The following is a 25288-nucleotide window of genomic DNA, read 5'->3' on the forward strand; positions in this document are numbered from 1 at the left end:
TGTGCCCCAGTCACAGTCTCCGCGCGGCGGGAAAGGAGAGGGTACGCGCAGAGCCTGGGTTCAGCCCCAGTCCCGCTGGGGCCCCGGAGCCAAGATGACCAGCGGGGAAATCCGGAAAGGCGCCAGGGAAAATCACACCGCCCTAAGGCTAGCCGCCCTCACCTCAGCCGGCCTTGGCGCCCTCCCTCCCCGACACACACCCCCGCGCTCAGACACCCAGAAAACAGCCCGGGCGGCCGGCGCTGGCCGCAGCCCTAGTGGCCTGGGCGCCGCCGGCGGGAGGGAGGGCGGCGAACTGGGGCGCGCAGGCGGCCGCAGGGCAGCGGCCGAGGGGGCGGAGGGCAGGGAGAGAGGCGGGAATATGGAGCCAGGTCCTTACTTGAGCACGGACTGCTCCTTCTCCTCTTCTTTCTTCTGCCTATCCATGACGGCCAGGATGATTTTCCTCTCCTCCTCCGTGAGGTGGCTGAGGTCAGGCATCTCGGGCTGCAGAGGCGGCTGAGAGGCCGCCGGGGTGGCAGCCGGGCGGCCCCGGGGCCCGACAGGAGCCGACATGTTTGGTGGAGCCGAACCACCCTAGGGAAGCGGGGAGGCAACTCCACTGGCAGCAGCGGCACCGGCGCGGCGGCTGGGGCAGCCTCCAGCGCTGGGACAAATACATACAAATCAATGGCCTTCAATCCAAGGCGACAGCCCCCCTCCCCCAAGAAAGAGCAGGGGGAGGGGAGGGCGAGCGTGTGGGGAGGGAGGGCTGAGGAGTGCGCTTCGGGAAATATTTCTTCTTCCCGGGGGCGACGGGCTGTGAAGTGAGCGGTTCAAGGCAAAGGGGAGCTGGAGGCCGGGACGCGGAGTGCGCGGAGAGGCAGAGGAGGGTGGTGGAGTAAGGTGGCGGGGACAGCTAAGGGTGGGGTGACTGGAGGGAGCAGGCGGGAGGGCGACAGGCGGACCGGGGCGCGAGTGTGTCCGGCAGCGGTGGGGGCCGGGAGCGCGCGCGCCGCCTCCGAGGGGAAGGGGTGCCTGCGAACCAGCCCCCCGGGAACTCGCTTCGAGTGCCCGGAGGCAGAGTACTGCCGGCCCGAGGGGCACCCAGGCGGGAGCGGGGAGGGTCGTGAGGAAGCGGGGACGGTTTCCCAGAGAAGCAACTCAGCCGTCCCGCCGGCTGACGCGTCAAAGGGCTCCCGCGCGCCACAGAGGGAGAACTCCTCCAGGCACGCCCGGGAGAGGGCCGCGGGGCCGGAAACCGCCGCGGAGACCCCAACCCCACCCCCCTACTCCACCCCGGGCTACAGCGGAGAAGCGAAAGTGTAGAAGGTATGACAGGGGCTAGCGGCGGAGAGTCCCGGGGCCAGGGCCCTTTGGCTGCCAACGCCCGGATCCAGGCGAGCTCCGACGTGCAGCAGGGTCTGGCGCCGGCCCCTCCTCATCACGCGCCCGGCCCAGGGTCGCTCAGCCGCCGCCGCCGCCGCCGCCGCCGCCGCCGCCCCTTGGGTCCATGGAGTCGGCGCGGAGGGCCCGCGCGCCCTGCGCCGCCGCCGCCGCTCAGTGCAGCCTCCCGCACCTCCTCCGCCCCTCCGCCTCCCGGGCTCTTCCCGCGGGGGCCGCGTCACCTCCTCGCCGCCCAGGCCAGGGCACCGCGGGCCCCCCGCGGGCGGCAGCCTCCCTTCCCGAGCGCGATCTCCAGGCTGGGGCCGGGGCGGGTCGGGGAGGGAGGGGAGACTGAGCGTGAAGGGAGGGGGCGCCCGAGTTTTCGGGGACGGAAGTGTGGAGAATACGAGCGTGTGAGGGGGCGCCCGAGATGTCGGGGGTGGGGGGAAGAGTGTGAGCGGGGGTGGGGGCAGGGGTGCCAGGTGTGGCAGGTAGGGAGGTAGAGGCGGGGGAATGGGGGAGACCGGGGCGGGGAGCGTTAAGTGTGGCAAGACGCCCGAGAGTCAGGACTGGAGCTGAAGGTGGGTGACGGGGAGGGGGCGCCCGGGTGTCAGGACCTGAAGAGAAAGAGTGCGCGTAGCGGGAGGGCCCCCGAAGTGTCGGGGCGGGATCCTGGAAGGAGGTAGGACGTGAGTAGGAAGGAAGGGTCCCTGGGTGTCAGGGATGGGGCCCAGGAAAGGGGCAGAGAGCTGGAGGCCCGCCAGGGGGCATAGCGGGGAAGGAAGGTTGGAGCGAGTGGGGAACGCAGGTGGTGTAGAGGGCGGGGACAGGGCGAGGGGCGCAGGGCGTGAAGAAGTTGTGGAAAACTGCGCTGGACGCTGAGAATGTGCGGAGGGATCCGGAGGGGAGGACGCGGGACAGCGCGGTGAGAGAGGAGGAGAGTTAGGGTTGGCTGGGAGGGTGCGAAGATGACGCGACCACTGGAGGCTGTGAGGGTGAAAGGAGTAAGAATCGTCTAGAGACAGGGGCTGGGCCGGTGCTGGGGCCAACGGCTTCTTTCTGTCAGGCCCTTTTTGGCGTTCACTCTAGTCTAGAAAGAAGAGGCGAAGACGCGAAGAGATCGGGTTAGAGTCAGATTTTCGAAGCACGGAGATGGGTTCAGTAACATAGGACAAAGGAAGACGAGAAACCAGCTGCTGGAGAACGGAGGTGGCCGCCGCTGTCCTTTGCTCTGCGCGGGGCTGGGCGCCGCCCCGAGAGCCCTCCCGGAGGGGGCGGGGCAGGGCCGGGTGGCTCGCCTGCCCTTCCGGGCGCCCTGGGCAAGCAATGCGGGTGACTGAGCTGGGGTGTGTGTGCCAGTGTGTGTGTGTGTGTGTGTACACACGGGTGAGCGTGTGTGCGCACCCCACCCAGACTTCCACACGCGCCCTGCTTAGTACCAAGCCATATTGTGGTCTGATGAGTAACGTAAAGCCTTTGGGGTTTATATTATATTTACCTTCTTGCTGTGTAGTAAGCGCTCTCCCTCCTCTGTTCCCCAGGTACCATCTGACTAGCTCCCCACTTAGAGCTGGGGACAGGCAAAGCAGCCCTGGAAGTCTCCTGTGATTTCTAAGCTTAAATGTCTGTTTTTCTTTTCTCCCATGCCTTGTAATTGGGAAGAGGGAAAAGTTTACTTAAGAGCTGTTTTTTTAAATTATTACTCATTTGTTTCAAGCAACACTCTCATACTCCAGATAATTCCATTTTCATCTCTTTGGAGCTGAGCAAACCAGATGAAATTATATGAATCCCAGTTTATTTAATTTTGTTTTAGAATTCAACAATTTTTATGAATTTCTAATCCAACCTCATCATCCTATGGGAAACAGAAGACCACCAAGAACAGCCAGCCGGTAAGTGGCAGGGCTGGAACTAGAACCTAGATATTTTTAAGCCACTTTGAAACCATGCTGGTTTTCAACCCTAGCTGCACTCTAAAATTACTTGTCTCACTTTTTTTTTTCTTTTTCTAGTCATCTGAGTTGAAGATTCACTGGGTCACTTTTTAAAAATACCACCTGGGCCCGTATGTCAAATGAATCCGACTCTGGTGTTAGGACCCTGGCCGTGAATATAGTTTGAAAGTTCCCCAAGTGATTAAGGTATAACAAATGTTGAGAACTACACTATATGCATTGCAAAATAGATAACGGAGAAGGAAAAAAAAAGTGGCAAACTAAGAAGAAAAAAGAAAAGCGACAACTAAAACCAACACTTTAAAAGAGAACAGAATTTTTTACCTGAAATTGAAATTGACGTTTACTATCCATACTTTCCTCTCATACACAATGACATGTACCAGTAAATACATGTATCTTTGACTTTCGCTTAGGAAACCCTAAGTACTGCTAAAATGCACTAACTGCTCCTTCAGAAGAGAGGAGAGCAGAACTAAAACTAATCAAGGAATGGGTGGAACAGTCTACCTTATTCAACTATTTCTGTGCCAGATTTGAAAAAACAAACACCCCAACCCCAGCTAACTATCAACCCAAGCAGAACCAGAAGCCAGAATATACACACTGCTCTGAGGTTTAAACTTTTTGAGGTTAAAATAGCTTAGTTATTTTGAGTATATAAAATGTGAACTTCAAAGTCGAAGTTCAAATTAGACGATTTTGGCTTCCTTTACAGTAGAGGGTCACCCTCTGGGCCCTGCACTGATTTCTAGCAGTCATATGGTTAGCATGCTGGGTTCCTGAGGCTGTGTCTCCCTGCAACCCCACTCATGCTTCGCCTACCTGGAGACAGTGCCAGCTCATGAAATACAATGGGCATGAGCCAGTATCACTGGAACATACGACTTTTTACAGGAATGAAGCAGAAGTCAGTGAGGTTACTGTTACTGTGTTTCCTTTTTACAGTTTTTACTACAACTAGATGTGTTTTTCCTATTAAAGGGACTACTGAGGAGTGGAAGGAAGTCTTTTAAACAATCTTCCCCTGTTATTCACACACCTGGACAAAGTAAAAATTTGTCACAGTATTTATATGTCGCATACATAGAATATATATCATATAGAATTTTTAAATTAACTTTAGCGTAAATGAACTCCTTTTCAAAGTACTTGCCCCAGTTTGACAGAAGATTGCTAGGCTCAGAACTAAAGAAAGTAAAATGTATTCACAAGATCTCTGTCTTTTGGTCTTTCTACAATATGGATCTTAGAGGTGTTTAGTTTGTTTTGGTACGGTGTTTTACTTAAAATCTTCATCTGACTGTGTCCTGTACAGCATTATCTTTTACTTTGGCCTGTCCCTCAGTGTATGAACACATTTAAAGTTGAGTCAAAACTGCAATGTTCTTGTTGAACTTTAGAAGTAACAGCTGTCTTCATCACTGAATTTTCAAGATCTTGACAGGCCATCAACTAATCCCAAAATGCAAGTCCTGGCCAGGCACTGTGGTTTACACCAGTAATCCCAGCACTTTGGAAGGCCAAGGCAAGGGGATCCCTTGAGCCCAGGAGTTCAAGGCTACAGTGAGCTATGAATGCTCCACTGCACTTCAGCCTGAGTGATGAGTGAGACCCTGTCTTAAAAAACAATACAGGCTGGCTGGGCACAGTGGCTCATGCCTGCAATTCTAGCACTTTGGGAGGACAAGCAGGTGAATCACCTGAGGTCAGGATATTGAGACCAACCTGACCAACATGGTGAAATCCCATCTCTACTAAAATACAAAAATTAGCCAGGCATGGTGGCAGGTGCCTGTAATATCTGCTACTTGGGAGGCTGAGGCAGGAGAATCACTTGAACCCTGGAGGCAGAGGTTGCAGTGAGCCAAGATCATGCCACTGCACTCCAGGCTGGGCAACAGAGCGAGACTCCCTCTCAAAAACATAAAGAAAGATAGATTAAAAAACAAACAGGCTGGGCATGGTGGCTCACACCTGGAATCCCGGCACTTTGGGAAGCCGAGGTGGGTGGATCACCTGAGGTCAGGAGTTCGAGACCAGCCTGGCCAGCATGGTGAAAACACATCTATACTAAAAATACAAAAAAGTAGCCAGGCCTGGTGGCAGACACCTGTAATCCCCGCCAGTTTGGAAGCTGAGGCAGGAGAATCACTTCAGCCTGGGAGCCGGAGGTTGCAGTATGCTGAGATCAGGCCACTGCACTCCAGTCTGGGTGACAGAGTTCAAAAAATAAAAAACAAGCAAACAACAAAAAAACCACAAGTCCTTTCTGCAGTTCCTATAGGCTCTTGAAATCTATAATTCTGTGGACTTGCATTTTTACATATGAGTAAGGGCTACTTGTAAGTAAATAGGTATTAGGAGGTATATCTAAAGTCACAAACTAAAATAGTTACCTCATTAGAATTTACTGAGGACCTAGTACTCTGCTACAAAAGCTGGGTGTTTCACGATGCTCAGAATCATTGCAGCACCCCTTACTGCATGTAAATATGCCTAGATGGTGGGCATTTCTATAGATTCTCATAACAGGTTTCCCTGCTTCTATGCTTGCAGCTCTTGCAGCTCTATAGTCTCTTCTCAACACTGCCAAACCGGAAGCCTCCTAAAACATTAGATCAAAACACTCTGCTGGTCAAAATCCCAAGGTGGCTCCCCACTTCATTCACAAGAGTTCTTTAAATGGCTTACAAGTCCCACATGATCACTGACTTCATCTCCTAGTACTTTCTTTTAGGCTTTCCTTGAGCTGTTCCCTGTGCCTAGAATACCCTTCACTAAGATACTCACTTGGCTAAATCCCTCTTCCTCAAATTGTTGCTCAATTGTCAAATACTCCTACCTGCCCCACACCCTCCCTGGTCATTATGATGATCTTTACCTTACCCTACTTTTTCTTTTTGCCACGGCACTTACCACTCTCTCTGACAACTGTATTTTTATTCCAAGTTAAATATATACCAGTTTATTATATTTATCATCTACTTCCTTGTACTTCAATATAAGCACAAGGACAGAGTATGAATTGTATTAATGTATCCCAAACACTTAGAACAATACATGGCACATAGTAGGTATTCCAACAAATATTTGTTCAATGAATTTCTGGAAAGAGGATTTGACATTATATTTGTCTAAGTTGGGCAGCAAAAGGGAAAAAGCATTCTCAAAAAAAGGGAAAAGCAGTGCAAATAAGTAACATCTAAAGTATTTGCCAAGCTGTACAGATTCCTTTAGGATTAAGTTGCTGTCTACCTCTCTAGCTTTGCCTCCAACCCAGCCTACAAACACATCCTCCTCTTCAGCCATGACAGTTTACTTGCACTTTACTGAATATGTGAATTTTCTCATCTCTGTGACTTTCTATTCCCTCAACTTAGATCACCTTTTCTACTCCCTCTCTCATAACTTTCTTAGTTAATTTCTTTGTCTTCACCATATACTCATCCCTCTCTCTCCCTTTCTTCCACGTGTTTTCCCTAGACTGTCATACCATGTGCTTATAGATAGCACTTGTCACAGTGTGTTGTGGCCATTTATTTCCTTGTCTGTTTCCTCGACAGGACCATGAATTCTTTAAGATCAAATAATGTGCCTTTAACTTCAGTTTCCCCAGGGCTTATCAGAGTGTCTCATATATTATAGAGACTCAATAAATACATACTGAAAAAATACATGAACAGTCACAAAATAATGAGAAAATTACAGTTGTTAGAGTATGAAGAAAGGGAGGCAAGGAGTTGTAGCAAAACATAAAGCTAGAGAAATTGGTTCTGGTAAGATTATGCTACAATCTTACATGCTGTGTTGAAGAATTTGAACTTACATCATTAGACAGTGGAGGTTTTTTAGTGAGAGAACTGACATGATCAGCTTTGATTTTCAGGAGGATATCCTGCCTTCAGTTCTTCACCCATGTCTAAAATGCCTACTAGTAGAATTACTCAATGGACTCAGATGCATAATGGTTTGGGCCTGGAGACACAAATAACAGAATTTTGCTTCCTGCTTTCAGAATTTATTTTTGTAACTATTTTGCTCAGTAGATTATAACAGCATGATAATGAGGCCAAGGTCATGGTTTAAATCCCTGAGTGAGTCAGTCAGTGCAGTGGCCACAGCTGACTGTTAATCTTTGCCAGTTGTCAGATGACAACATGTTATTTCTTGACCAGGAACTGGGTGAGAGAATATGACTGGTTCATCCAAAGTTAATCACCATTATTGTAGAAGCAACTCAAAGTACATGGCTATTGGTTATAGGACTATAATTTCATTTTAATGAAAATAATAGTATTATATTAGTGATGGCCAAAGAGCACAACCTCAGAGAGAAACATACATTGTTTGTTCCTGGAAAAGAAGCTAGAGATTAGTAAAGTTTAATTATTGGAATTCAAGGCCAAAAAATAATGAAAAGCTTAATGGATGTTAGTGTAGGTAAGCATTATTAATTACTTTTTGTGTATTTAGCAATATAGGAAGTTATTTATTATTATGTCATAAAACTCATAGAGCCATTCATATTAAAAGTGGGAACATAATAATTGTCTTTTTTTTTTTTTTTTAAGACAAAGTCTCACTCTGTCACCTGCCTGAGCTTCCCAAGTAGCTGGGATTACTGGCGTCCACCACTACATCCGGCTAATTTTTGCATTTTTAGTAGAGACAGGGTTTCACCATTTTTGGCCAGGCTGGTCTCAAACTCCTGACATCAAGCGATCCGCCCACCTCGGCATTCCAAAGTGCTGGGATTACAGGCATGAGCCACCTCGCCCAGACTTCATCTTTCATTTATAGCATTGTAAAGTTGTTTCTATTTTTGCTTCCCTCCTAGCAATCAATAAGCACGTCTGTAAAGTGAAATAGGACTATATTAGAGGTAGAGACGTAGCATAACTGATGTTATTATTTTCTTAATTACATCTTTATCCTTTTTTATTTAACTTTTAAGTTCAGGAGTAAGGCGGGCGCGGTGGCTCATGCCTGTAATCCTAGCATTTTGGGAGGCTGAGGCAGGTGGATTGCCTGAGCTCAGGAGTTCGAGACCAGCCTGGGCAACACGGTGAAACCCTGCCTCTACTAAAATATGAAAAATTAGCTAGGCGTGGTGGCATGCACTTGTAATCCCAGCTACTCAGGAGACTGAGGCAGGAGAATTGCTAGAATCTGGGAGGCAGAGGTTGCAGGGAGCTGAGATTACACCATTGCACTTCAGCCTGGGCAACAGAGCAAGACTTTGTCTCTAAACAAAAAAAAAAGAAAGAAAGAAAGAAAGAAAAAGTTCAGGGGTACAAGTTCAGTTTGTTACATAAATAAACTTGTGTCTTGAGAGTTTGTTTTATAGATAATTTTGTCACCCAGGTATTCAGTCTAGTACCATTAGTTTTTTTTTTTCTGATCCTCTCCCTCCTCCCACCCTCCACTGTTCGATAGGCACCACTGTGTGTTGTTCCCTTGTATGTGTCCGTGTGTTCCTATCATTTAGCTCGTGTACGTGTGTTCTTATCATTTAGCTCCCTTACAAGTGAGAACATGCGGTATTTGATTTTCTGTTCCTGTGTTAGTTCGCTAAGGATAGTGGCCCCCAGCTCCATCCATGTTCCTGTAAAGGACATGATCTCATTCTTTTTTATGGCTACACAGTATTCCATGGTGTATATGTACCACATTTTTAAAATCCAGTCTACCATGGTGGGCATTTAGGTTGATTGCATGTCTTTATGATAGAAGAATTTCTATTCCTTTGAGTATATACACAGTAATGGGATTGCTGGGTCAAATAGTATTTCTGTTTTTATGTCTTTGAGGAATCACCATGCTGTCTTCCACAATGGTTGAACTAATTTACCCTCCAATCAACAGTGTATAAACGCTTCTTTTTCTCTGCAACTTCAGCAGCATCTGTTATTTTTTGACTTTTTGACTTTTTAACGATAGCCATTCTGACTGGTGTATGATGGCAACTAAAAGACATCAATCAAGTGCAAATAATTCATGAAATTTCATTTAGAACCTGAATTTTTTTTCTTTTGCTTTCTTTCTTTTCTTTTTTTTTTTAGAAACAGGGTCTTGCTCTGTCATCCAAGCTGGAGTGCAGTGGCACAATCATAGCTCACTGCATCACTGCAGGCTTCACCTCCTGGGCTTAAGTGGTCCTCTTGGTCTTAGGCTCCTGAGTAGCTATGACCACAGGCAGGTACCACCACACCTGGCTAATTTTTTTAAAAATTTTTTACAGAGAGGATTTCACTGTGTTACCCAAGCCAATATTAAACTCCTGGTCTCAAGTGATCCTCCTTCCTTGACCTCCCCCTGTGCCTGGCCTATGGACTCTGAATTTATTTAAAAGACTGGAAAAAACTTTTATAAGAGAATTAGAAATTTGGTCAGTAGGTATTCAAGGATAATAGGGAATTATTGTTAATTTTAGGATAATAATGGTATTGTAATGATATTAAAAATAAATCCTTAGTAATAAATACTAAAATAATTCCGGATGAAAAGATGTGATATCTGAGATTTGCTTCAAAATAATATGACTCGCAGGATTGGCAATGGAAGATCAGAAAAAAAATCTGCATAATAAGTTTTCACAAAGAGAGTGAGTCTTCTAGCTTCCTTTCTGGATGTCTTTCATTAAACTAGAACATCAGCAAACTCAGATAACCCTTTATCAAGCATTCATTATTTGACACATACTGTGTCAAGTGCTGTCACATTTTTTTACCTTCTCATTCTATGAAAAATTAGTATCATTCCATTTTACAGGTAAGAAAACTGAGCCTCAGAGGGGTTAAATGATGTGACCAAAGGGAGTGCTTGAAATTCAAGGCTAATTTTCAAATCTAGGTCTCCTGGCTCCCTGTCCAGTATTCATTCCACTATATGCATTTGCTCAATATGATTGTATGCATATATTTGTTTTCCCTGACTAAATCTGAGTACACTTTTATTGTAGTGCCTGGCATATAATAGACATCATAAAGTAGTTATATCTAACCCAACATGGCCCCTAATAACTATTATACTTAAAATGTGAAAATACAAGTATAACAGAAACTGATATTTAATTAAGGTGACCATATGTTCCACTTTGTCTGACACTATCTCATTTTCCCAAGACAGTCTTTATTTAACCTGTTGATCAGGTATGATTATTGATTACAACTCCTTTCACTCCCCACAGTATCCCAGTTTGCACTTCACATTACATAGTCTTGCTAAATTTAGTGTAACATGAATTAGACTCAGATGCACAATATGTAATAGGTGTAGAAAATCTTAAAAATCTAGACAGTATGTCATGACCATCCTGTAATTGCAATACTACATGTAGACATTTAATAAATGTTGGTTGAAATTAAGTTAACGAATTCCCCACTAGAAAAGAATAAATCACTCTAATTAGGTTATATTCTCCCCAGGAAAAGATTTTTGACACCAGCTGGAATTCAGAAATAACTATCAATAATAGGAATACCAGGAATACCGAGCCCATCTTCTTATAAAGATTCATGGCAAAAAAAAAAAAAAAAAAAATGAGTCAAACTACCCAGGGATTTGTAAGACAATCGTTATAATTGATGTAGAAGTAATCAACATAGGCCTGATATTCAGTGCAAGAAGATAAAGTCATAGCAAGCTTCCCAACTGGAAAAAAAAAAGTAATCACCGTTTATGTAAAATCATATAGGAAGCGACTATAGAAGTTTGGGGCAAAATCTGGAAAATTAGGAATAGCCTGCAATCCAAGATTTCCCACAATTGTGGCTTTCTGAAACAAAAGGGGGGTTTATCTTCCACAATGTGACTGGCTGCTATATGCTTCAAATGTCTCCCTGTGCCCACGAGGATTGATTTAATCTCATCTAGATAGTGCCTGATCCAACTGCTTTCCTGCATGTCCTTTACTCTGCCAGGCACTATGAAATTCAAGAAACCCCATCCTCGATCTGATGAAAGGAGATGCAAAGCTTACTATCAGCTGTGTACTGATGGTACTGCATCCCTAATTACTTCACTATCTTTCTGATTAGCATCATATAACACTAAAGTGAAAAGCAGATAGAAAAAAGCCCTGTCATTTCCCAGAAGGGAAGAGTGAAGAAAGGATTAACAGAAGAAATCAAGAATAACCCAACTTTATTAGACTCTTTATCTTACTAGTGGAGAGAAATTTAGTTCATCCCAATACCAGAGAAAGAAAAATAAGTTTACCATGTTTATTAGCTGCATATTTTATGGGGTGTCTAATATAAAGAAAATGTTACCATGCCAATTATTTTGTAAAAGTCATTCAACTTTGAAAGCTTCAGTTTTCCCCTTGTAAAATAAAAATTCTCTATAAAATGATCAGTAAGAATTTATTATTATTATTATTTGAGATGGAATCTCATTCTGTCACCAGGCTGGAGTGCAGTGACACGATCTCGGCTCACTGCAACCTCCACCTCCTCGGTTCAAGCAATTCTCCTGCCTCAGCCTCCCAAGTAGCTGGCATTACAGGCACGCGCCACCACACCCAGCTAATTTTTGTATTTTTAGTAGAGATGGGGGTTTCACTATGTTGGCCAGGCTGGTCTCAATCTCCTGACGTGGTGATCCTCCCACATCGGCCTCCCAAAGTGTTGGGATTACAGGCGTGAGCCACCGCTCCCGGTCCAGTAAGATTCTGTATTGCTTTCAAATGTAATGATTCTATGAAATACTACAATTATTTAATATGTACCTCTGAAAGACATTATTGAACCAGCAAGCATGTACTGAGAACTATTGAGAACACCATAGCTGCGTAAGAAATAATGCCTGCCCTCAAAAGAGACACACAAATACTTAGAATCCATTGTGGTATGTTCTGTAAGAGTAATATCTATAAAAGTCTGTGAGAGTACAAAGAGGATATACCTAATTCTTATGAAGAAACATAGAAAAAAAAATTTTCAGTTGGGTCTAGACCTGGAAAAAGGAGTTATTTCAATAGAGGAACAAAATTGGATACACAGAATTGCAAATTATTTTGTATGACTTGGAGTATAGTGGTTTTTGTTTGTTTTTTGTTTGTTTGTTTGAGACAGAGTCTTGCTGTGTCACCCAGGCTAGAGTGCAGTGGCCTGATCTCGGCTCACTGCAACCTCTGCCTCCTGGGTTTAAGCGATTCTCCTGCCTGAGCCTCCTGAGTAGGTGGGATTACAGGCGTGTGCCACCATGCCTGGCTAATTTTTATATTTTTAGTAGAGACAGGGTTTCAAACCATGTTGACCAAGCTGGTCTCAAACTCCTGACCTCGTGATCCACCTGCCTCAGCCTCCCAAAGTGCTGGGATTACAGGCATGAGCCACCGCGCCCGGCCAGAGTGTAGGTTTGAAGAAGCTCAGAAGGAGCAGTTGCTGGAGATGAGGCTGGAAACTGAGCTGGACCAAATCATGTATACCCTCCAAGATATGCTAAGGAGTTTGGACTTCATGCTGCAACAGTGCTTCTTGGATCTGCATAATAATCACCTTTGTAGATCTTGTTAAAATGCAGATTCTGATCCAGTTAGTTTGAAGTGGAGACCGAGATACTGCATTTCTCATGAGCTCCAATTGATGCCTATACTGCTGGTCTCGGGCCACATTTTAAGTGGGGGAAGTGTATTCTACAGCAAGGAAGTGTTATGGTGAGATTGTTTTTAGGGAGGTCATTCTATGAGGAGATAGGAAATGAAATGGAAAGAAGCAAGAATGGTATAAAGAGGAATATTAGAAGCAATGATAAAGGTCAAATAGAAAGTAAACAGTGGTGATGAAGATGGAAAGGAGGGGTATCTTTAAGATGTATTTAAGATGTAGGATGAATAGGACTTGGTGACCAGACAGCTGTGATAGGTGAAGGAGAGAGGAGCCCACACAGTAATCCAGTAGTCTCAATTCGATTTAAGTTAATAAAATCTTGTTAAATAAGCCAGGTGTGCCTCTTGCCTATAGTCCCGGCTACTCAGGAGGCTGAGATGGGAGGATCACTTGAGCCCAGGAGTTCAACTCCAGCCTCGGCAAGATAGTGAGACACTGTCTCCTTTAAAAAAAAAGAAAAGAAAAGAAAAAAGAAGGAAGGAAAAGAAAAGAAAACAAAACCTCATTAAATGCACATTGAACAACATCTCAAAGATAAGAAAAAACTTTAGAAGTGCACTTGTTAGGCTGCAGCATTCAATTGCCACTTATTTAACCCTGCAATATTCTAGGGTTGATCTTCTGCTGTGTTGTCTAATATGGTAGCACTAACCATAGCCATCCTAACCACATGTGGCTATTGAAATTTAAACATAGATTAATTTATTATGTTAATTAAGATTAAGTAACATTAAACATTCAGTTCCTCAGTTACACTAACCACATTTTAAGTGCTCATAGCTATATGTGGCTAGTGGCTGCCATTTTGCATAGTGCAGATATAAAATATTTTCACCTTGAAAGAAATTTCTATTGAACAGCACTGATAGAGGATTAGTTAGGCATCTGTGTTGCAAGGAGTCGACAAGGAAAACATCCCATTGTTTTTATTTTTTGTTTACTACTTTTAAAATGTATATTTTTCTTCTTGTAAGATGCTTTAATTTTTTTTAATGTGATGGTCAATGAATTAAGAAATAGCATTTTTGTAAACCATATTGAAGGTGGGGAAATCTTGGCAGGCTCAACAACATCATTTTCTCTTAAGAAACAACATCATGCTTTGGAAATCCCGGAAGATCATAAAACCCCTGAGGGAATGAGCTCATTTGTAAGTAAGTCTGTGAGAATGATAACAGACATACTCCTCGCATGTAAGTAAGGAATAAATAAAGCTCAGTTTCAAAGCCTTATGCAACTGCCATGAGTAGCTTAGTCAAGAAGGAAGAACTGAGTATAGAGGTGTAAAGTTGGAATCTACAGGGCTTTCCTCTATAACAACAGTTAGCTTATCAATAGAAAAAGAAAGCTCTACCTCTTAGGACACTTCCAGTAACATATAAAGGAAATTCAATACAAAATGACAAACAATAAAGAAATTTATTGGCTCATGTAACTAGAAAATTCAGAAATAGATATCAGAATTGAGAATTGATTAATCCAGCAGCCTAATTATTTTTTTTAATTATACTTTACATTCTAGGGTACATGTGCACAACGTGCAGGTTTGTTACATATGTATACATGTGCCATGTTGGTGTGCTGCACCCATTACCTCGTCATTGACATTGGGTATATCTCCTAATGCTATCCCCACCCCCCTACCCATGACACGCCCCGGTGTGTGATGTTCCCCTTCCTGTGTCCAAGTGTTCTCATTGTTCAATTCTCACCTATGAGTAGAAGATGCGGTGTTTGGTTTTTTGCTGAGAATGATGGTTTCCAGCTGCATCCATGTCCCTACAAAGGACATAAACTCATCCTTTTTTATGGCTGCATAGTATTCCATGGTGTATATATGCCACTTTTTCTTAATCTAGTCTATCATTGATGGACATTTGGGTTGGTTCCAAGTCTTTGCTATTGTGAACAGTGCTGCAATAAACATACATGCACATGTGTCTTTATGGCAGTATGATTTATAATCCTTTGGGTATATACCCAGTAATGGGATGGCTGGGTCAAATGGTATTTCTAGTTCTAGATCCTTGAGGAATCGCCACACTGTCTTCCACAACGGTTGAAATAGTTTACGGTCCCACCAACAGTGTAAAAGTATTCCTATGTCTCCACATCCTCTCCAGCACCTGTTGTTTCCTGACTTTTTAATGATTGCCATTCTAAATGGTGTGAGATGGTATCTCATTGTGGTTTTGATTTGCATTTCTCTGGTGACCAGTGATGATGAGCATTTTTTCATGTGTCTGTTGGCTGCATAAATGTCTTCCTTTTAGAAGTGTCTGTTCATATCCTTCGCCCACTTCTTGATGAGGTTGTTTTTTTCTTGTAAATTTGTTTGAGTTCTTTGTAGGTTTTGTATATTAGCCCTTTGTCAGCTGAGTAGATTGCAAAAATTTTCTCCCATTCTGTAGGTTGCCTGTTCACTCCAATGGTAGTTTCTTTTGCTGTACAGAAGCTCTTTAGTTTAATTAGATCCCATTTGTCAATTTTGGCTTTTGTTTCCATCGCTTTTGGTGTTTTAGACATGAAGTCCTTGCCCATGCCTATGGCCTGAATGGTATTGCCTAGGTTTTCTTCTAGGGTTTTTATGGTTTTAGGTCTAACATTTAAGTCTTTAATCCATCTTGAATTAATTTTTGTATAAGGTGTCAGGAAGGGATCCAGTTTCAACTTTCTACATATGGCTACCCAGTTTTCCCAGCACCATTTATTAAATAGGGAATCCTTTCCCCATTTCTTGTTTTTGTCAGGTTTGTCAAAGATCAGATGGTTGTGGATGTATGGTATTATTTCTGAGGGCTCTGTTCTGTTCCATTTGTCTATATCTCTGTTTTGGTACCAGTACCATGCTGTTTTGGTACCAGTACCATGATGTTTTGGTTATAGTAGTCTTGTAGTATAGTTTGAAGTCAGGTAGCATGATGCCTCCAGCTTTGTTCTTTTGGCTTAGCATTGTGTTGCCAATGTGGGCTCTTTTTTGGTTCCATATGAACTTTAAAGTAGTTTTTTCCAATTCTGTGAAGAAAGTCATTGGTAGCTTGATGGGGGTGGCATTGAATCTATAAATTACCTTGGGCAGTATGGCCATTTTCCCAATATTGATTCTTCCTATCCATGAGCATGGAATGTTCTTCCATTTGTTTGTGTCCTCTTTTATTTCGTTGAGCAGTGGTTTGTAGTTCTCCTTGGAGAGGTCCTTCCCATCCCTTGTGAGTTGGATTCCTAGTTATTTTATTCTCTTTGAAGCAATTGAGAATGGGAGTTCACTCATGATTTGGCTCTCTGTCTGTTATTGGTGTAAAAGAATGCTTGTGATTTTTGCACATTGATTTTGTATCCTGAGACTTTGCTGAAGTTGCTTATCAGCTTAAGGAGATTTGGGGCTGAGATGATGGAGTTTTCTAAATATACAATCATGTCATCTGCAATGGGACAATTTGAATTCCTCTTTTCCTGATTGAATACCCTTTATTTCTTTCTCCTGCCTGATTGCCCTGGCCAGAACTTCCAACACTATGTTGAATAGGAGTGGTGAGAGAGGGCATCTCTCTGTCTTGTGCTAGTTTTCAAAGGGAATGCTTCCAGTTTTGGCCCATTCAGTATGATACTGGCTGTGTGTTTGTCATAAATAGCTCTTATTATTTTGAGATACGTCCCCATCAATACCTAATTTATTGAGAGTTTTTAGCATGAAGGGCTGTTGAATTTTGTCAAAGGCCTTTTCTGCATCTATTGAGATAATCATGTGGTTTTTGTCTTTGGTTCTGTTTATATGTTGGATTACGTTTATGATTTTTGTATGTTGAACCAGCCTTGCATCCCAGGGATGAAGCCCACTTGATCATGGTGGGTGAGCTTTTTGATGTGCTGCTGGATTCGGTTTGCCAGTATTTTATTGAGGATTTTTGCGTTGATGTTCATCAGGGATGTTGATCTAAAATTCTCTTTTTTTGTTGTGTCTCTGCCAGGCTTTGGTATCAGGATGATGCTGGCCTCATAAAATGAGTTAGGGAGGATTCTCTCTTCTTCTATTGATTGGAATAGTTTCAGAAGGAATGGTACAAGCTCCTCCTTGTATCTCTGGTAGAATTCAACTGTGAATCCGTCTGGTCCTGGACTTTTTTTTGGTTGGTAGGCTATTAATTATTGCCTCAATTTCAGAGCCTGTTATTGGTCTATTCGGGGATTCAACTTCTTCCTGGTTTAGTCTAGGGAGGATGTATGTGTCCTGGAATTTATCCATTTCTTCTAGATTTTCTAGTTTATTTGCATAGAGGTGTTTATAGTATTATCTGATGGTAGTTTGTATTTCTGTAGGATCGTTGGTGATATCCCCTTTATCATTTTTTACTGCGTCTATTGACTCTTCTCTCTTTTCTTCTTTATTAAGGTCTTGCTAGCAGTCTATCAATTTTGTTGATCTTTTCAAACAACGAACTCCTGGATTCACTGATTTTTCAAAGGGTTTTTTGTGTCTCTATCTCCTTCAGTTCTGCTCTGATCTTAGTTATTTCTTGCCTTCTGCTAGCTTTTGAATATGTTTGCTCTTGCTTCTCTAGTTCTTTTAATTGTGATGTTAGGGTGTCAATTTTAGATCTTTCCTGCTTTCTCTTGTGGGCATTTAGTGCTATAAATTTCTCTCTACACACTGCTTTAAATGTGTCCCAGAGATTCTGGTATGTTGTGTCTTTGTTCTCATTGGTTTCAAAGAACATCTTTATTTCTGCCTGCATTTCGTTATGTACCCAGTAGTCATTCAGGAGCAGGTTGTTCAGTTTCCGTGTGGTTGAGCAGTTTTGAGTGAATTTCTTAATCCTGAGTTCTAGTTTGATTGCACTGTGGTCTCAGAGACAGTTTGTTACAATTTCTGTTCTTTTACATTTGCTGAGGAGTGCTTTACTTCCGACTATGTGGTCAATTTTGGAGTGTAATAAACACGTAAAAGAATTGACCTGTTTTACTGTTAGAATAAGTCTGTACAGCCTCACAACATGCTACCCTCAAAGGAAACAAGGGCTACTGGGACAGATATGTATCTGCTCTTAAAGTTTTGTTTGGGGCACATAAATATGGATCTGATTTTATGATAGTGGAGGGAAAATGAGCATAGCTAAGGGAAGACTACAAAATATTCTGCATTGAGTATATTAGGTATTGTAGAAAAGACGTCACTTCTTCCTTTAAGGCTGTTTTATAATATGTATAAGGACTGGAATTGTGTTTTTAAAGAAAAGCATTCAAGCATGACAATATACTATCTGTGTTTTCACCGTTCAAAGTGCTGTTTAGTAGTTGAAACTTAAACTATTTAATGTCATTTAATAAAGTGACCAAAATGTGTTGTGTTCTTATTGTATTTTCACAGCTTTGAAAATGTGTGCACATACTGTTTCACAGAAAATGTATAGCTTTTGTTGTCCTATATAATGGTGGTTCTTTTGCACATTTAGTTATTTAATACTGAGAGGTCACGAAGTTTGGTTATTGAATCTGTTATATACTAAGTTCTGTAAAGGGAGATCTCCAATCTCAAAAAGAATTTACATACCAGGAAACCCATGTGTGTTTGTGTTAGTTTTGGATGTCTTTGTGTAGTCCAGCCCCTTTTCCTGTTTCCCAACAGCTGTAAAACTCATTTTAAGTCAAGCAGGGATACCAACCCACACTTGATAGAAAAACTGCTTACCATTCAGAAGCTATAGCAGGTAGATGGAAACCTTATTACCTGGCCTCCAGCAGCCTAGTTATTACATCAGGACTCAATTTCATTCTGGTTCTGTACTTCGCTGTCTATGGTATTGATATTAACAATGATTCCTTTCACGGACATAATATGGCTGACAAAAACAGTCAGGGCCTTTCCACATCTGAGCTAGTCTACTCCTATATCCATTCAATAGAAGTTCTGAACTGTGCACTGATTTGAGCATCTTTTGTTCATCCCTGTGGCCAGGGCATGCCATGCTCTTGTGACTTAAGTCTGACTCACCTGAACCTATCTCTGTAGCAAGGGAGTAGGATTACCTGATATGCTTGGCCCAACAAAACCACATGATTGCCACGTAATAGGGAAGGGTGAAATAGATGCTGGGAAATAATCATAATACTTCACTATGTCAGTAGACAGAAAGTATTGATTATTTTTTAGTTTTCGTTAATGTCAACTAATTTCTGAAATCTTTACATTTTAAGCAATTTTTTTCACAAAAAAAAAAAAAATGCTGTGGGCCAAGCGCAGTGGCTCACTCCTGTAGTCCCAGCACTTTGGGAGGCCAAGACAGGCAGATCACTTCAGGCCAGGAGTTGCAGGCCAGCCTGTCCAACATGGCGAAACCCCGTCTCTGCTAAAAATACAAAAATTAGCCAGATGTCGTGGCACGTGCCTGTAATCCCAGCTACTCAGGAGGCTGAGGAATGAGAATCATTTGAGTCTGGGAGGCAGACGTTGCAGTGAGCTGAGATCATGCCACTGTACTCCAGCCTGGGCAACAGAGTGAAACTCTGTCTCAATATATATGTATATAATGTGAAGCATAAAAGTTAGCAAATGATGTTGATTTCAGAATCACAATGAAAATCACATAGAGATAGCATAAGGAAAAAAATAGTAGCATGAAAGTGATAAATTTTATATTTTCAATATAGTCACAAAAAATAGGGGAAGATAGAATTTTTTAAATGTTATAAAGAGATGATTGAGATATATCCAGATTTTACCCTAACACTATAGATGACAATCTTTGAAAAAATAAATAGCACCAAAAGTGAAATAGAAGGACTCTGACCACCCCGCTCTTAAAACAATACATTTATAGGAATTATTTACTTTATCAGTAGAGTTCCTGTTATATAAGCATGTATTGACTTCATGACCATGATAAGGTACAACCATAAACATGTTGTTTCTTATTTCTTCACTCATGAAAGAATATTGCAGAATTTTTACCCAAGTTCACTATAAATATTACAAAAGGTTTTTTTTTTTTGGATTGTGTTTTTTTGTTTTGAGATTTTTGAGCCTCAGCCTCCCAAGTAGATAACAAAAGTTTTTGCAAACAACCAAAAGGTCCCTAGATGTATGCAGGAACTTTTAAAAAAAATGATGATGATGCCCTCACTTTGTTTTGCCTTCACTTTAAGATTAATGATAAAATTATGGTTACGACTATTACTTCAATGAAGCTAATATCTAAAACTGTATCTCCATTTTCAGTTATTCATTCCCGTTTGTCTATATAGCATCTATACTTGAGGGTTTCACTATCAACTCAAACTGAATATATCTAAAACAGAGTTTATACACTATCTCCTCCAACAACAAAAAACCAATTCTTTGTCTGACTTCCATTTTTCTGTCACTAGTGTCATCATTTTCCACAAATCTCCCAAGGAAGGAATGTTAAAAACATCCATGATTATTCCTTATGGTTTCCTTATTTCTAATCGATTCTTACATACTATCAATTATCAGGTATTAATACATCAATTCTTTCTTTGTAATATTTCAGTTGTACTAAAATTTTATGCAAGAACTATTTTCCCTTGCTTCAATCTCTTCTACTCTTCTCCTCCAAATTATTATGTTTGCTGCTATCAAATTAATCTTTTAAAAATACCACTTTTATTATGAGGCAGACTAAAGCATTAGTTAAGAGTGCCTGCTCTGAGGTCAGATGCAAGGGTTTCATATCAGCTCTACTGCTTAGTAGCCACAGTACTAAGCATGTTCCTCATTTGCAAAACAGGAAAAATTATAGGACTTTGTTAAATATTGCAATAATTAAATGAGATAATATAAATATCATGCCCAGCACATAAGTAGTCAGTAAATGTTTATTATTTTTACATTCCCCAATCAAAACCCGTTAACTGACCTTGCCTACAAAAGGTCCAAAATCCATAGCTCAGGTTTTACATTTTTATACATCTGCCTCTGAACCAGTTGTTTTTTGTTTTTGTTTTGTTTTGTTTTGTTTTGTTTGTACATTTTTACACTTTACCATTACATTGTATACACCCTCCGTCTTCAAAATATTGGTCTACTTTTTATCTTCCAGGAGTTTCTAACTTACTTGCATTTCTTATTACTTGTTTCTGAAACACTCTAACTTCTTTACTTATTTGAAATGTACCCATCTAAATCAGAAGGCTTTCAACTACATGAAACAAAACAAGCAAACAAAACTTAAACTGAGTCAAACAGTAAGAAAATATATTGGTCCAGCAGTAAGACAGGCTTCACATTGGCTTGATCCAGTGGCTCTACTTCTGTTTCTTTGCAGATATCTTGGCAGTACCCTCCTCCATATATTTCCTTGCCCTCAACTTACATCTAGCAAAATCACTATTGGTTCCAGGCTTCACATCCATCCAACATCGTGTTGGAGGAACAGAGATGTTTTCTCTTCCTGGTGTTTTCCCAGACATTTCTTAGCTGACATTTCAAACAAGGGTCCTGAAATTCACCCTGGTTGGGTCATGTTCTCCCCTTCCCATTACCCATCCCCACCCCCAACCAAAAATGATGTAAGCGGGAGAAATTGAATGTACCAATGTTTGTTTTTAAAGAAGCCACAGCCCCCTCCCCAGCCCCCCTACTGAAGCTTGAAGTGGGATCAGCTTTCCCCAAAGTACTTGAGCTTATGGTAAAGAATATATGTTATCCAAGTTAAAGTCTGGATGCTGTTAGTAATGGGAAGGCAGGTAATGAATGTTAGCTATGGAGCCAACAGACAGTGTCCACTCCATTGTCTTTAAGGCCCAACTAAAGACAACCTCTTTACCAATGTCAGTTTATTTATTCATTTATTTATTTATTGAGATGGAGTCTCACTCTGTTGCCCAAGCTGGAGTGCAGTGGAATGATCTGAGCTCACTGCAACTTCTACTTCCCAGGTTCAAGCGATTCTCCTGCCTCAGCCTTCCAATTAGCTGGGATTACAGGCGCACACCACCATGCCCGGCTATTTCTTGTATTTTTAGTAGAGATAGGGTTTCACCGTGTTGGCCAGGTTGGTCTTGAACACCTGATATCTAGTGATCTGCCTGCCTTGGCCCCCAAAAGTGTGAGCCACAGTGTCAGTTTCTATAAATATGGCCTTGACTTGCTTTGTTTGCTTGTTTTGTTTGTTTGTTTTTAAATTTTATTATTTTTTTTTTAGAGACAGGGTCTGAATCTGTTGCCCAGGCTTGAGTGCAGTGGTGCAATCGTAGCTTACTGAAGCATTGGACTCCCGGGCCCAAGCAGTCCTCCCACATCAGCCTCCCAAGTAGCTGGGACTACAGGCATGCACCATCCTGTCTGGCTAATTTTTTATTTTTGGTAGGTTGAGGTTTCACTATGTTGCCCAAGGTGGCCTCAAACTCCTGGCCTCAAGTAATCCTCTGGCATCAGCCTCCCAAAGCCCACTCACGCAGCTTCACTCCCTAAAACAAGAGCCCACAGAATCCCATTTCTGCTTTCAGAATGAGTTTGAGGCCAATATTATTTTCTTTTTCTTTTTCTTTTCTCTTTTTTCTTTTTTTTTTTTTTTTTTTTTGGAGACAGAGTTTTACTCTTGTTGCCCCAGCTGGTTTGATCTCAGCTCACTGGGGTTCAAGCGATTCTCCTTCCTCAACCCCCCAAGCTGGGATTACAGGCATGTGCCACCACACCTGGCTAATTTTGTATTTTTAGTAGAGACGGGGTTTCTCCATGTTGGTCAGGCTGGTCTGAAACTCCCGACCTCAGGTGATGCGCCTGCCTCGGCCCAGCCTCCAATATGATTTTCTAATAGCTGTGTTTGATGATTATATTTATTCCTCCATCAGTAGGTTTTTTAGCCTTGAAAATGTCTATTTAAGTTTCTTTTTTCCTTTGGATCTAGCAAAGTGTTTTTCCCCAAGTGGCACCTGGGAAAACATATTCTATTCATTTCTTTTATAACTGTTCCCTTGACCTCTTTATTGCTTCCCTAACTATTACAACCCAAGATGTTCTTGTAAACCTGACTTAATATTGGCAGTCTTCATCCCTTGCAAATGGAAGTAATGACAGACCCAATACTTTGTGTACAAATATTTTGCTATTTCTGTACAAAATATTTTATTAATGGAAACCACATGTTATGTATTTTATATATGTTATGACTTGAAATTGGAGAATATTATATGTCTCTAATAATGAAGGCTTCACAGTACAACTGTTGTTTGTAGATTTACAGATGGCTGGCATTTTAATTTTTTAATTTAAATTTTTAATTCAAATATGATTGACCTGAAATATTAACAAAAATGATCCTTGAATTGTTGCACTGCAAAATAAGAAAGCAAAATCAGCTATCTGTGATGCAACATTTTATTTATAAATTAAGATCGTTAGCACTCATCTATTGATTTTTCTCTCTATTAAATGTACTCCTAATAATGAAGGGAAGAAAGGATCTTTGTAAAGTTAAATTTACCATAGCAAAGAATAGAGGTGATAATTAATAACATGTTAAAACTCCTTTCTAAAAGCAGATTCGATAAACAGTAAGTATTCAAATAACTACTACAGTTTATCTAACTCAAACCTTAAAAAATACATTCCAACGTATTAGTTCTGATAGTTGTTCTGTCTTTTCCACTGGATTATTATGAACTCCTTAAAAACATGTGAAATGTCAGCCGGGCACAGGGGCTCACACCTGTAATCCCAGCACTTTGAGAGGCTGAGGCTGGCAGACCCCTTGGGTCCAAGAGTTTGAGACCAGCCTAGGCAACATGGCAAAACCCTGTCTCTACAAAAAAATTCAAAAATTAGCCAAGCATGGAGGTACATGCCTATAGTCCTAACTGCTTGGGATGCTGAAGTTGGAGCATGGTTTGAGCCCAGGAGGCAGAGGTTGCAGTGAGCCAAGATTGCACCACTGCACTCCAGCCTGGGCAACAAAGAGACCCTGTCTCAAAAATAAAAAATTTTAAAAAAAAAGAAAATATGTAAAGTGTCTTGTGTGTCTTTATATTTGCCTATTCTCTTAGCACAGTGTCTTTTACACCACTGAATATTTGTTGAATTTAATTTAAAATCAATAAGCCCTGATAATAAGCCAACTACTGATAGGCAATGTTTTGACCCTAAAATATTGACTCTTGAAAAAAAAAATCCAGGTATAGGAATATTATTTTCTTTTAAAATGTTGAGGAACTTTTTCTACTGCTTTTAGCTTTTATTATTAACATAAATGTTGAAAAAAATTTAAATCTATCTGGTTAAGTAAATCAATGAAACATTACTTCACATTCTAGCTCACCTGCAAATGAACCTTTTTTTTTTTAACAGGGTTTCGCCATGTTGCCCAGGCTGGTCTCGAACTCCTGGACTCGAGCAATGCACCTGCCTCAGCCTCCCAAAGTGCTAGAATCACAGGCATGAGCCACCATTCCTGGTCCAAATGAACATTTTAATTTAACTTTCTTTTTTTTAGAAAAAATGAAAAATGATTAAACACTTTTCAAACTCAGAGGGTAGGAGGTCATAACTGTCTACCCAGGATACTTTTTCCTTCTTCATTCCCTTTGTGTTTCTATGAAAGGACTACTCTGTCGTCACTGTGTATGTGTTATGGTGATAATGATTCATACCATTTTGTGATGATGATGATGATGATGATGATGATGATGATGATGATGATAGTCCTTTAAGTCAGTGTCTCACAGAACACTCAAGAAGTTAACCTCAGTGAGAAATGCTCAGATCTGTTAACCTAAGTAAGAAAGTTTTGGATAAATAACTGTGTCAACTATAATTCCAGTAAAACACTATGGGTAAGTTGTATACCTCAGGCTAAAACCTGAGCTGGGTGGGAAGATCTTAATTAGTCTGAGAAGTTCAAACCAGGCTCCTAAGCCTTGGCCCAAGAATGAGTAAGTTTGTCAAGAAAACAGCTCTTTTGTGATGGTAAATGAGATGCCCTGTCGTATGGAGGCAGGAACATGAAAGGGAAGGAAACCATGCTTTGAAAATTGAATTAATTCTTTAGGATTGCTGTATAGTTATAATTATCTCATCATCAAAACTCATATCTTTTATGCTTGATTTTTCTTTGCTATTTTAATTTTTCTTTTATTTTAATATCTAATGAAGTTTTCAAAATAATCACCTAAATATTGTTCACATTTGGGCCAGAGTTTAGTGCCCAGCATAATTCAAATTGTAACAGCACAAATCTTCCCAAGGGAAGTTGAGTAAAGGTGGAGAAAACTGAAGGTAGTTTAGTCAGCTTCTCCTCCTAGAAATTTTTCTTCTAGAACTTTCACTGAACGAACCTTAGAAGATTTTGTGTTTTACCTTTTATAAGAAAAGGATATTTCATTGTGGCTCAGCAT

The 25288-nt window shown here is 41.6% G+C and overlaps 1 protein-coding gene and 1 long non-coding RNA gene across 35 annotated transcripts in view; one reads left to right on the forward strand and one right to left on the reverse strand.

Annotated features, from left to right (window-relative positions):
* LOC105476014 (regulating synaptic membrane exocytosis 2) overlaps positions 1 to 1017 on the reverse strand; it is a 763868-nt gene extending 762851 nt beyond the window's left edge. For all 34 annotated transcript variants that reach the window (XM_024791003.2, XM_011731614.3, XM_024790996.2 and 31 more), the window contains exon 1: positions 380 to 1017. In XM_024791003.2, the coding sequence (XP_024646771.1) occupies positions 380 to 555 (176 nt within the window). In that variant the 5' untranslated portion in view covers positions 556 to 1017. The remainder of the gene's footprint in view (positions 1 to 379) is intronic.
* An 18-nt stretch (positions 1018 to 1035) lies between these two features.
* Positions 1036 to 24236, forward strand: LOC139355617 (uncharacterized). The gene is made up of 3 exons (XR_011606378.1): positions 1036 to 1311; positions 3182 to 3260; positions 3381 to 24236. It is a non-coding gene; the product is annotated as an uncharacterized lncRNA (long non-coding RNA).
* Positions 24237 to 25288: the final 1052 nt, after the last annotated feature.

This window comes from Macaca nemestrina, chromosome 8 (assembly GCF_043159975.1).
Source record: "Macaca nemestrina isolate mMacNem1 chromosome 8, mMacNem.hap1, whole genome shotgun sequence".
In the NCBI taxonomy this organism is placed as follows: domain Eukaryota; kingdom Metazoa; phylum Chordata; class Mammalia; order Primates; family Cercopithecidae; genus Macaca; species Macaca nemestrina.